At 44.5% G+C, this 13,653-nt stretch overlaps 1 protein-coding gene across 1 annotated transcript in view; it reads left to right on the forward strand.

Moving 5' to 3' along the window:
- The window catches only part of tfap2d (transcription factor AP-2 delta (activating enhancer binding protein 2 delta)), an 87,891-nt gene that overhangs the window by 14,678 nt on the left and 59,560 nt on the right, over positions 1-13,653 (forward strand). Inside the window, exon 4 of the mRNA XM_041188552.1 lies at positions 11,039-11,204. Within this exon, the coding sequence (XP_041044486.1) occupies positions 11,039-11,204 (166 nt within the window). The remainder of the gene's footprint in view (positions 1-11,038; positions 11,205-13,653) is intronic.

Raw genomic sequence — 13,653 nt, forward strand, 5'->3', positions numbered from 1 at the left:
AGTGCCTGAGCTTTCAACTTCTCACCTCCCCATTGTCGGAGATCACCCAAAGGACCTGACTTTGGCCTTCTGCTGCTGGTTTTCCTGTGGAATCATTGGCTAGGCTGCTAATTTGGCCTGCTGCTGGGCCAAAATGAAAAATCAAAGATAATAAATAGTTCCTCCTGTTAATTTCAGTGTTCAGTAGGACTTCCTTGTCCCTTGCCTTGTTGGATGCCAGCCATTTTCAACCTCTCCCTGCCTCCTCATAAATATCTGAGCTTAAACATTTTCTTCCAGTGAGGAAGAAATCACCAGTGTCATTCCAGGCCAACTTCACATATCTCTAACTTGCTGCTGATAGAGTAATATTAGTAGCAGGAATCTGTTCCTTCTGCAAGAGATGGTGTGTGGGCTAACAGGGAGAAAAGGAAAACTTTCCTATACAATTGGTACATAATAGAATCAGTCCTAAGTGGACTCTTTCTTCAATAGCCACGACAAGTGTGATGAAAGGTTAAAGATATGAGTTCCTGGATATGTGTATATAGGCTTGTCACGTCTAGACGAGGACCTTGTTGCTTAATGAGAAAGCTTCAATCAAGGGAAACATGATCACAGAGGTTCTTCTGTTAGAGGAGATAACTTTAGGGGCAAACATTACAAATGACAATCGCCTACCAATTCATAATCCTGCATTCTCAAATTTTTTTTAATGCTTCCTCAATAATTCAATTTGCAGCAGTCCTGCATGGAATGTTATCTATTAAATTTCAACAAATAAACTGTGAAGCAGATGTACTGTATGATGTCAGTCCAAAGATTCTCCTGAAATGCACTCACTTACAAGCATTGATGTCAGTGTCACTTGTCTGTTTCAAAAGTGCTGCAAGCAGTAATTTGTAATCTGTATAAAAACGTGCAGAAATATTACAAAGTACATACACTCTGAGAGGGATTCCTTAGGGTAATACCTTATGGTTCTGCCGAAGGGTCATAGGCCTGAAACGTTAACCATTGCTGCCTAACTTATCGACCATTTGTAGTATTTTCTATTTTTATTTCATATTTTCAGCATCTGCAGCATTTTATTTTTTATGTCCTTGGTTTACATCCCCCTGACCTTTTATTTTGAAGTATTGACATCCTTAGTGAAGAAATCATTACAATGTGAAGTGCCTAGCTTTCTAAAAGCATCTGGCTGTAGCTACATACAAAAGGCTATTAATCTGACAGCCATGGGGATTTATGGTAGATGTTGCGAGTGGGTAAGAAATTGGCTGAAGTCTGAGAAAAAACAAATACTTATTAAAGGAGTTATGTTGGGGTGGGACAAAGTGCTGCATGGGGCAACACTATTTGTTGATTTCACCAATGGCATAGATTCAGAAACTCAATGAAAATTTGTCAAATTTATAGACTATGTCTAGTGGAGAAATTACAAATCGAGTTGCACAAATTATGTATGTGGTCAGAGCAAAGCTTAATCCAGACTAATGCAAAAAAAGACATGCAGAAGAAAATGTGCAGTGTGAATGGGTGCTATGGTTAATAAGGGTGGAGGATTTATAGGGTCAATAATAAACATGTCCAACCACTGCTGCATATCAATCAGCAAACATGTTGAATTATATCACATAAATGTACACTAGTGAGAGGATACTCAACCACAGTGTTTTGGTTAGATTACACTTCGCCCATTTTGATCACTGAGAAATGGGAGCCTATGGGTGGAATTTTCCCAAATTTGCACTGTTTGCAGTAGTGGGCAGGCAAAATGGCATAACTACCCACCAACGACGATGACAGGTTTTCATGCTGTATTGTCCTAAACTTGCCTCATTATTTATGCATCCCAGGAAACACACTGATTCCATGGCAGGCAAGCTGTCATTTGCCCTTAACCTGCTGTTGCATCACGCTGGCTGGCATGTTTAAAAGGCAGCCACCAGCACACCGCTCATCGCTACCAGCTCACCACTGTTGTCCGGGAGACATGGCCAGCAAAGGAAAAAAGGCTGCAATCCCCCTGTTTAATGCTCCTCGAATGATGCTGGATGCCGTGGAGGCCTGCCGGGATGACCCGTACCCCCGCTCTGGCTGCAATCCGGCTTGGGAGGCGGTGGCAACGGTGGTCAGCGCCAACTGCCATCCCGTGTTGCAAGAGGACGAATGATCTCCTCCGTTCCTCCAGGGTAAATCACACTTTTCATCACTCGCAACTCACACACTCACAAATTCATCACTCACTGCCAGGGAAAGGGACATCACTGTTCACTCACACACAATGTCACTGTCCTCATCCCGTCAATGGGACCACTCACTACCCACACAGGCCAGGCATCCTTATCATCTGGCTCGGCAGGCGTCCTGATATGCTCTCCTCAACTCTATCCAAGCAGGACAAACTGGCTCACAACAGGAGGGAAAGGTTGCAGACAGGTGGAGGGATGCAGGAAATCAAAGTTCTGACAGAATTCAAAAACAGAGCCACCCAGCTGGCTGGCAATGACCAGGACCAGTCCTGTGCTGATGGTGAGGTTGGTGCTGCTCTACCAAGTGAGGATCCAGGAGTGCAACATCCAGCAGACAACCATGCTGTGAGTGATGAGTACTGTTTCACAGGCCACGGGCATGCACTAATTATCTCCCCTTGCTTTCACAGGCACAAACAGCCAACAAGTCCTCCATGTCCCAGGGCCTCCAATCAAACCCCAAAGAAATCTCCGAAGAGGAATCTGAAGGCACCCTCCTCGAAATTCCATCACAGCACTTGCCCACACCCTCCACCAGGTCAGAGACACACACCTCGCTAGCACCTAGAATTAGAATAAAAATGGGATCGCAATCTGGTGAGCAGGTTACATTTTCTGATCCATAGCAGGCGGCGGCAGGGACTCCCCAGGTCCCCGACACCTGGAGGACTGCTGAGGGCCAGAAATTTGCTGAGTCTGATTCAGATGATGAGCCTCTGGACTCAGTCAAGTTACTGTTGCTGGATTTGCAAAGGCAAACTCAGGAACATGAAGAAGGGATGTCCGCTGCACTCCTCAGATTGCAAGGCACGATAGAGGAGTCCGTCCGTCTTCAGGCTGAGGCGATAGCACCGGCATGCCGATGCATCGAGGTCAACATGGTAGGACAGCGGCTGCCATGGAGACCTTGGTCCAGGATGTCGCACTGTTATGTGGGCTCAACTCCATCGCTGATGCCATAATTGGCCTAAAAAGATCTGTACGTGATAGGGTGCAAGTCAGCTCGGTCTCACTCCAGCTATCCCTTCCCCTCAAGGAGTCAGCCAGGGGCCCCCGGGCACCCGTAGGGAGGCGGATCAGCAGGTGTACACTCCGGGCCCATCCACCCAAGTGACTCGGGGAGTGCCTGGCCTATCTGAATCCCCTCTTCCTGTGACCTCAGCAGCTCCAGCTTCACAGGCCGAGGAGGGTGCCACTGCTACATAGCAGGGCCCCGAAAGCTGTCTGGGGCCCTCCAAGTCTCGGCCTTCCAGAAGATGTCCACCAAAGTCATCACAGACAGGGCATCACAGTCAGCAGGCTGCCCCCACCATCTCTGCTGTGGATGTCCGGGGAGCACCAAGATGTAGAGACAGGGATAGGGAAGTTAAGGAGAATTAGTCTGGGCACGGGTGTTAATCACTTGTACCTACTGTTCACTATTGTCAATAAACTCTCAAGAGTGTCTCCCTGTCTATGGCTCCTTCTTCTGGTGAGCAGTGTTTATGTCATTCAGATGTGAAACCTTTCTGCACAAGATAAAGGCAGGTGTCTCAGTCCAGGACCTCTCCCCTGTGCTCTGTGCAGCCTTCAGACCAAAGTGATGGTCCCGCCTCACACTCACTGGAAACATTACTGATGCCTGCACCTTGGCGCTGCTGGTCACTGCTGCCAGAATGTAATGGGCAGGCGCCACAGAGTTCTCTCATTCTCTTGATGTGCTCTCAACACTTTTAAGGAGGGGCTGGGCCCCATCTCTTCAGCATCTGTGACCACTGATGCTGTGTTCCAGCTCCTGAAGGGCTCAGGTGCTGAAGGCGGACAAAGCATCAGAACTTCTAAAGTTTCATGGCAGTGTCTGTATGATATGACCCTGATCACAAGCGCAAGCGATCTACCCTCAGCCAAACAGGAGTCATATTCTCAGAGCAAAAACAAAAACAGAATTACCTGGAAAAACTCAGCAGGTCTGGCAGCATCGGCAGAGACGAAAAGAGTTGACGTTTCGAGTCCTCATGACCCTTCGACAGAACTTTAGTTCAAGTCCAAGAAAGAGTTGAAATATTCTCAGAGGTTGTGTGAAGATTTATGGAGTGTCCTCACTGCATATCATCAACATCCTCCTGTAATTGAGCGACTATTAGGGCCTCCTGCGTCTCCATGACAAGAGCATTCCCCCAGAGGGTATTGACGCTGCCATAAGCCAGACTGGAGTCAAACATTCACAAATGCACTGAGGATCTATGTCGTCACCTCACTGCATGTCGTCATCATACTCCACAAATCTAGCAGCTATGAAGGCCACTGAGGGCGCCTGCCTCATCTAGTCAGTGCGAGGGCCCCCATCGTCATTGCATCCGAGGACATCCTCTCCCTCTCTGCCATCAGCGTCCTCCTCACCGGAGGAGACATGGAGATGTGCAGCTCCTCCATCTCCTCCTCAGCCAGCTTCTCTCCCTGTGGCAGCACCAGATTGTAAAGGGCGGAGCAGATGACGACGATGCATGACACCCTCTGTGGACTGTATTGCAGGGCTCCACCAGACTGGTCCAGACACCGGAACTTCATCTTCAGCATCATGATAGTCTGCTCCACCGAGTTGTGAGCTGAAGCATGAACCTCATTATACCATCGCTCTGCTGCAGTCTGAGGCTGCTGCATGGGTGTCATCAGCCACGGCCTCTGTGGGTAGCCCTTGTCCCCAAGGAGTCAACCCTGCAGCCTTTGTGGGCCCTGGAAGACTCCAGGGATCTGTGACTGTCTGAGGATGTAGGAACTGTGCACACTCCCTGGAAACAGTGCATACACCTGCAGGATGTTTTGCTGGTGGTTGCATACCAGCTGCACATTCAGTGAGTGGATTCCCTTGTGGTTGATGGAGTCCACCGTGTGTAGCGACAGAGACCTGAGCACCACATGAGTGCAGTCAATCACACCCTGCACCTGTGGGAATCCTGAGATCAGGGTGAATCCAATGGCCCTTACATCCTGACTGGCCCAGTCCTGGGTGAAATGCACAAAGCTGTGGGCCATGGGGAAGATGGCATCTGTGACCTTGTGGATGCATTTGTGGGTGGCAGATTGTGAAATCCCATATAAGTCACCTGTGGAGCCCTGAAAGGAGCCACTGGCATAGAAATTGAGCATCATGGTCACTTTCACAGCCACTGGCAGTGGATGCCCTCCATGTCCCCTTGGCGCCAAGTCCTGCAGTAAGTGGCAGATGCGAGCAACCAGGTCCCTGGTTATGCGTTGCCTTCAGTGACACTGGTTCTCAGACATCTGCAGGAATGACAGGCGGCATTTATAGACTCTGATTTTCGCTAGGCGCTGACCAGCTATGGCTCGCTGTCGCTCCTGGGCAGCGTGTGCAGGAGCCTCAGCATCCCCTTCTTCCTGAGGTTGCTGCTCCTGCCTTTGCACGGCCAGGAGCATCAATCACTCAGTCTTCCGTCTTCTTTGCTCTCTGTAGGCCATCAGGCATAAGCTAGGTCACCAGGCTCCATAATTCTGACGTGATCCTCTTGCAGCATGAAACAGAGAGAGATGTGGTTATCATAGGTGTACTTAGCACCTTCCCTGGCCCTGTGTGACTGCCCCTTAACTTTTCCTGGGGAGTGTTGGCCACCTCTCGGATGACCAGAGATGAGTGTGCTGCATGGCTGCCCTGTCAGCCTGCGTCATGAGGGAGACTGCTCCTAACCAGGATGCTGAGATTCCAAGGGGCTGTGAGTGCCTCCAGCAGTGACTGTTACATGGCCAGCATTGGCGAGGAGATTGTACAATGTGTGTAGTCCAACTGCTCCACAGTCCAGTAAAGTGGTCGCGGACTCACAGTCTGTGCTGGAGGTGGGGTGGGAAGTGGGGGGTGGGGGGTAGAGGGGTTTAGGTGTGTAAGGTCTAGAATGCTTGGTGACACTTTGGTGCCGCTGCGTTGCTTGTATGGGCGGGCAGGCTAGGAGCCCAACCCCAAACATATCAGTGGCTGCGCCTGGACTGTCTCAGTTGCAGAGGGATGGTCAGTTTATACACGTGTCCCTACTGCATGGCCACTTCCTTCAGTTACCCTGCCCCCCACCTCGATTGCCTGTGCGCAGGATTCAACACCAGGGCATCAGTTGCCTCCATGACCCCGACAACAGCAACAGTCACCTCCAAGGCAGGATGTCACTTCACCCAGGCCTCCCGGTGCCCCTGAAGCCTGCAAAGCAACAGGCAACCCTGGCAAGCTGTGGAGAACGCTGCTGCTCACTCACCTCCAGTTCCCCCAAAGTGAAGGCCGGCAAGTGCTCATTGCCTGTTTGCCGTTGTGAAACAGGTTGACGTGCTTTCCCGCCAATGTGGACCGACGATCCCGCGGGGCTACAAGAACTTTGCCAAATGGCCTTTTAATGATACGCTGATATATTACAATGAGCTCCCAGACATACATTGGCAGGAGAGGCAGCCCACCATTGGCAGGCTGAGCGGACAATCGCGACCTGCCTTCCTGCCATCGTGAAACCGATCGCGCCATATTGCCAATGCACCCCACCTATCAAGCCCACTGCTAGTGGGCACAGAAAATTCTACCCTATGGCACAGAATTTGCTGCCAAAATAATGATGCACATCATTATTGATGCATAAAAAAAGTGATTAATTTGTGGTGAGGAAAAAATATGATGTGAATTGCAAACCACCTCAAATAGCTGGACGAATTCTGTCACTCTGGTATTAGCCTGGCCAGAACTGGAGCTCACCGACCATGAGTGTCAAGAAATTGCAGCATTTGTGCCTCAAAATAAAATTAAGTTTATGCACAAAGTTATGGCTGCTAAATAATGGCATAGGATCTCTGCCAATGGGACAATTGATGTTTCCCGTCACCTTCCACTTTGAAACCTGTTTGCAAGTAATTAGAAATGTCTTGCCCATGCCATACAAAACACATAGCAAGGATATAGGTTCAACTGGGGAAATTATAAAATGTAGCATATCTTCCACAGAGGAATATAAATGCGATAGGAAATATAACTGAAAGACAGCACAGGTTGACAAGTGCATTACTGGATGAAAATGTGCTTCCTGAGAATACATAGGGTAGTAACTGGCTGAAAAAGTAAGAAATGTTTCTGCCCAGTGGAGCAGAATTTGATTTGTTGCAAATCGTTATAGAATATATAGCTTTCATGCATAAATTAACTATTGAAATCATTAAATTTCACTGGTTAAGGAAATAGACTATTAGTCTAGCATTCACCAAAGTCCCAGACTTGAGCTTGCTATGACTGACATTAAAATTCGCACTTCCAGAAAATGGCAGTACAAAATTAGTTGGGGATGAAGAGTGAGGAAAACATTTCAGCTCATGGTGTTCACCACAGGATGCCCTATTCCAGCAAATTCTGGCCTTTAATATGCAGGAAACAGTATAAAGAAGATCCGTGAGACTGCTCCCTCAGAGGCCTGAGTTTTAGGAAAGACGGGCAATTTTTAAAAAACCTTTGAAAAGAGGAGACCAGGATGTGGATGTGTGGGATTGATTTTATTGACCTATATGACATGCTAAATAATATGGAAGAGATAAACGTACAAAGCTGTTTTAAACTGAAAGGTAGGATTAGAGAGCACAGATTCAAGGCAAATTGAGGACTGTTTGGAAAGTTTTCTTCATGCAAAGAATGATCAATACACATAATGGAAATTTAGATAGAGAAGTGTAGAAAAAATACTCTGGGGTTATTTGAGAAATGGTTCAATGCCACAGTTGATGGGTTGGGGAGTGGTGGAGAGGAAGAACAGTGGGATCTTTCTTGATGGAGGAGTTAGATAGATTGAATAGCTCTTGTCATCGAGCTCTTGTTCAACATGAAAAGGGAAATTTGAGTGATTAACTTAGTGTAATTTCTACGTTGATAAAAGATGACTTTCTTATTAAGCAATGCCCTTCCAAATTAGCACGAGAATGTATGAAGGTAAGTTAAACCATTTTCACCCAATGAAAAATGTTAAGATTAGCCACTCTGATTTTGAAATTTTTTCAGAATTTTTCAGAATGTAATTTTGCTAGTAGGTATTAATTTTGGCGAAAAGTAAGTATTTACTATTTTCATTAAAAGAGGAGTTTCAATTTGTCTGCAAGGAATTAAGCTAAACCCATAGGATTCTTCATGAGAAGAATTTATCATTTATTGTATTTGCCTGGAACTAATCTCAAGGTAAGTGCTTATAATTCATGATACTTACCCACACAATTAATTCCTGCAGAAGAGACACCATTGTGTCACTATTTTCTATGATACTACAATATTTGGAAAGTGCTCCTCTGTACTAATAATTCAGTTATATCTGACTACTAGTAGTATCTTTACTGGTCATTGCCCACAGTCTTTGAGAATGTGTTAACTTTTATATGTTGCTCAATTTTGTATATAAATCATTGTATAAAAAACACTGCTTTTATTTTATAACCATATGTAAGTGCATGTGTAGTTAGAAAACCCGTAATAAAACACCAATGGTAGCCTAAAATCTATTGTTAGCAAGACTGCTTGACAAAAACTTGAGTGTATTGCTATAAAATTATTTTGTTCATGGTCTTAACTTGGACAGCAGTGGTTCAAGAAGGCAGCTCACTACCACCCTCTCAAGGGCAATTAGGGATGGGCCATAAATGCTGGCCTAGCCAGTGACTCCCACATCCCATTAATGAATAAAAAAAAATGCAGACATTAACCCATTTATTTAAAGCAAATGTATCAATAGTTCTTACACTAATATTTACAAATGTAATTTCTTATCTTATATCCTAGTAAAGTGGCTAAGACTATTAACATTCTCTCACAATAATTGGATCCTAATGAACACACTCAAAATATATTCCCATGATTTCATCATCATTTTTCTAAATGAATCTTTTAGCCTCTCAGAAACCAACATTACTAATTACTAATTACTCAGTTGCTGGTTGCTTAATAAATCTGGAATGTATCATACCAGCATTTATACTTTATTCTCCTAAATATATAAATCACAGTTCCATTTATCTCAAGCACGGTTCTACATATTTTTAAGACCTATGCCCAAGATAATTCTAATTAATCAAATTATGCAAAACAAGTTGCATGTTATAATGCACGACTGATCTCATGCTTCCAGCAATAAGCTTCAGTCTCAAGAAGTATGGGACCAAAAAGGAGGCTGCAAAATCGTATCACACTTGTAGGGTTGCAGAGAGAAAGCAGGTTCTGCTGAAATACCATTCCTCCATATGGTCTTAATGGGATATAGTGTGTGCCCATAGTGTGATTCAGTGGATAGTAGCATTGATTCAGACATTTTATGGTGTGTTTTGCTGTTCACCATTATTCATGAGAAGTTCCTGATACCTGCTACCCTACCATCAAGGGCTCAAGCCTATGTTTGCCAGTTTGTAATGACCAGTTGGTGACCATCCTCCTTCAAGAGAAATAAGCTTGGTATTGAGGTAGTTCCATGGTGCCATTCCTGATGATGAAACTTTGTTACCAAGTTGATCATTTGTAGGAGACTGTGGGCAATCTGATGCCTGACCTAGGTAGATCCACAATAATCAAGGACATTATGACAATTGATCATATGATAATTAATCAGTCAGCCTTATGGAACCTGGAAGGGTAGACCTGCTTCTGAAGGCTTATTCCCATTCTGTTCCAGAAAATCCTCCTGGTCAAAGTCCTAACAAATAACAAGGCCCTGGCTGAATATGCAACAGAATATTTACAAGTGCCCTGTGCTTTTAGGCTGTAGTACATCATTCAAATGACTATTACTCATATTTGACTCTAGATAATGAGTGTCTATAGGCCATTCAACCATGGGACCAGCATAACCAACCTTTACGTTGCCCTAACTCAAAGCCCACATATGTCCACTTCCGACAAAAGTTGCTGCAAAGCGATCATGATCACCAACATTGCTGCGTTTTCCTTTCCTAACACAGCAGTGCTGAAGGCAATTGTCACACTCACATTGTTACCCTTATTGATATTAACTAATGCAACACAGATTAGGGATAGAATCTGGGTCCTATCCTGATCTCTTTGATTCAGCTGCTCCTGAATAAAGTTGCTGTGCTATTGGAGAGCTTAAGTGTAAATGTATTAAAAAATATATTGGAATTGCTCAGAGGTGAGAGTGTTGCTTCAAAATGAGGCTAAATTGGAAGGTCTACAAGCTAACTATAGCTGCACTACTGCTGCACTGACCCAAATCAACAAACTGATCACAAACTGGGGAAAGAAGCTAAGGCATCTTGTTCTGTATGGTTGAGTCCCATAACACATGGTGCAAATAACCATTGGGTGACTTATGTGGATATATTTAGGTTTACATTACTTCTGAACACTGCAGGGTAATAGTAATGAAATAGAGGGTTTTGCTAGAACAGTCAATGGGATTCTGCGTCTGCCAACACAGAAATCAAGTCCAACATCTATAGTTGCCTTGCAACAGTTTTGGTGCAATTCTGAAGGGGTGATGCATTAGTGGTCCTGCAAATGAAGCTTCCTAGCTCGTATTTGCAGCTTGAGACATCTGCTTTGTTGTTTAATCTTGGTTGAGCACTAATGGCATAAAAACTCGTAGTTATCCTGTGTGAGATTTAATCTGCGTCATCAGTGCAATGTAAAAGAAAGCACATTGCTCAACTTTAGGATAATTCATTTTTTGGCTTCCAATTCATGTACAAAGTAATTGTTGAAATATTGCAGATTAAAATGTGTTCATGTGCATGTTTTTAAATACCGCATGTTTCAGAAAGAATCACAATCTGATTCATATTTCATAAACTTTCATTATTTTCAGGTAGCACCTGTGTTGTAAATCCTACAGACCTGTTTTGTTCTGTTCCTGGACGTCTGTCTCTACTCAGTTCCACTTCCAAATATAAAGTGACCATTGCAGAAGTGAAAAGGCGCCTGTCACCACCAGAATGTCTCAATGCTTCTCTTTTGGGAGGAATCTTACGAAGGTAAATCTTAATACCAACCCATAATTACACCAAACTCATTACAAGACAAATCCTGCAACACATGCACTGAGTGGGCTTGTTTAACCAAATAACTTTTTCTCATCCCAAGCTTCCTTGTATTCAATAGATTAAGAGGTTCATTGAAGTGGTATGGTAAAGTGTACAGCTAGAACCTGAGGAACATTTTGTTGTCCTAGAGCTTGAATTCTGCTAACATTGAGGACAAAAGTATTCCTTCTGTCAGATGGTTGTGAAGGATTTAATTGCAATGAATTTAAACATTCTCAGTTCAGTTTACAACAAAAAGATGTCTTAAATCTAACACATCTGTAAATAGTTGAGATAGTAAAGGAATATTCCTAAAAAAAGAGACCTTTTTTGTTGAAGCTTTTCGTCTTGCACTCATCAGGACAATTCCCAAGAACCTGTCAATGTCAGGGGAAACAACACATTTATACTGTATGAGAAGCTAAGCAAAACAAATGGCAGCCATTCACTGGTTCATCCCCTAGGGCAATGACTTGACTAATCAGAGTCAAGCTGCCTGGTTTAAATTTCAAATAAGGCTTGGCAATTAACTGTCAGTCATCACCAACAGGTGCATTCTCCATGGCAATGCCTCTATCAATCAGAGTCCACTTGCCAACCAATCAACACTCACTTCTCATACAGTATAAATTTATTGTTTCTCCTGACATTGGCATTTTCTTGCAAATTGTCCTGAAAATCTTTTACAAAATGTCTTTTTTCAGCAATGTTCAAGTTCTGTACTACCAAATGACTAAAAAAACATTCATACTATTATAGTAAGGAGCATTCTTCTGAAGTTGAGATTACTGAGAGTTAATATTGGGTTCCTGCTTTATCTGAAACCTAGGTGCTTGGTGTTATCATTGGATGGAAGTGATATCTCATTGAAGTACACAAAATTCTTACACAGTTTGAAAGGGTAGGTGCAGAGAGGATGTTTCCCATGACTGGTGGGGAGGGTGGTGGGTGGGTCTAGAACCAAGGGATACAGTCTCAGAATAAGAGGTAGGCCATTTAGGACTGAAATAAGGAGGAATTTATTTGCTCAGAGTTTTATGTAGGTGCGCTTTGTCCCGAGAGTGCTAGCTGCACCCTAGATATTAACACATAAGTTGGTGCTTGAAACAATATTAGCAGAGAGACTGATTAATTGAACAAACACTGGTGGTTTATTGGAACTAAGAACATAACACGAACACCATGTGTGCTTCTTCAATCACCTCCATCTCTAGACTTACAGTTACCCAAAAAGCCTGCTCTGTGTGGTGATTGATCAATACTGTCACATGGTCAACTAACTACATTCTCTTAAAGGTACATAGCACTCCACTTTACCACATCCCTCCCCCTTTACTTGAAAGTAGAATTGACAAGCTTCACAACATCCCAATTATTTACATGAATAACTATTTACATGTCAAGTCTCTCAGGAGGCTTCCTCGGGTGTGTTGAACATCATAGCTCAACAGCCTCATGGTTTTACCAAGACTCCCTTCCCAGGGGTCAACTGTCCACCAGGCTCTTCAGTGGAAGTGGGCAAGCTTGTGTCTTCAACCCTCTCAGGTTCAACAGGCCCCACTGGTAGTTCCAAATCGTGTGACATTTCTTGCATGTGCGGTGCAGACTCAAATGCCAGTGATGACGGAATTCCTTCTTGTCTCTCTTCTCTGGAGATGATCCATGTGTTGTCAAATTATTTGGATCTTTACTGAAACATTATAGGAGAGACGTCCTGTCACGACACTTACTTTGCCTAATAGCCAATTGGGCCCATCTCCAAAGTTCTTCGCGAGAACTGTGTATCCCACTGTGAAATTTCTTTCATGATTATGGCCATCATGCCTGGTCTTTGGGGCCTCTTGGCTTCTCTTCACCCTCCCTCCTAAATTCGGCCTGATAAGAGTTAGATGGGTGAGGAGATGACTCTTCATCAGTAATTCAGCGGGTGCAACACCGGTGGTTGTGTGTGACGTTGGTCAGTATGCAAACAGGAACCGTAACAATCTGGTGCTAATGGAATCCCATTCAGCTTTTTCACCCCAGGCTTAAAAGTTTGGACCGCCCACTCATCCAAACCATTAGAGGCCGGGTGGTAAGGCGAAGTTTTGATATGAGTTATTCTGTTGAGGGTTGTTAACCTATGGAACCCCCTGCTGGTAAATGCAGTCCTGTTATCCGACACGACCACCTCTGGTAACCTGTGCACTGCAAAACTCTGTCGCAAACAGGTCTATGATGGCAGCAGACGTGGGTCACTGGACTTTGTAGACATCCATCCACTTTGAATGAGCATCTATTAGTAAAAGGAACATTGTGCCCAAGAAGGGCCCCACGTAATCGATGTGGAGGAGCGCACATGGCTGCCCCAGCCATCCCCAGGAGTGGAATGGAGCAAAGGGGGGTAGCTTTTATACCTGCT

This window comes from Carcharodon carcharias, chromosome 5, assembly GCF_017639515.1.
Source record: "Carcharodon carcharias isolate sCarCar2 chromosome 5, sCarCar2.pri, whole genome shotgun sequence".
NCBI lineage: Eukaryota > Metazoa > Chordata > Chondrichthyes > Lamniformes > Lamnidae > Carcharodon > Carcharodon carcharias.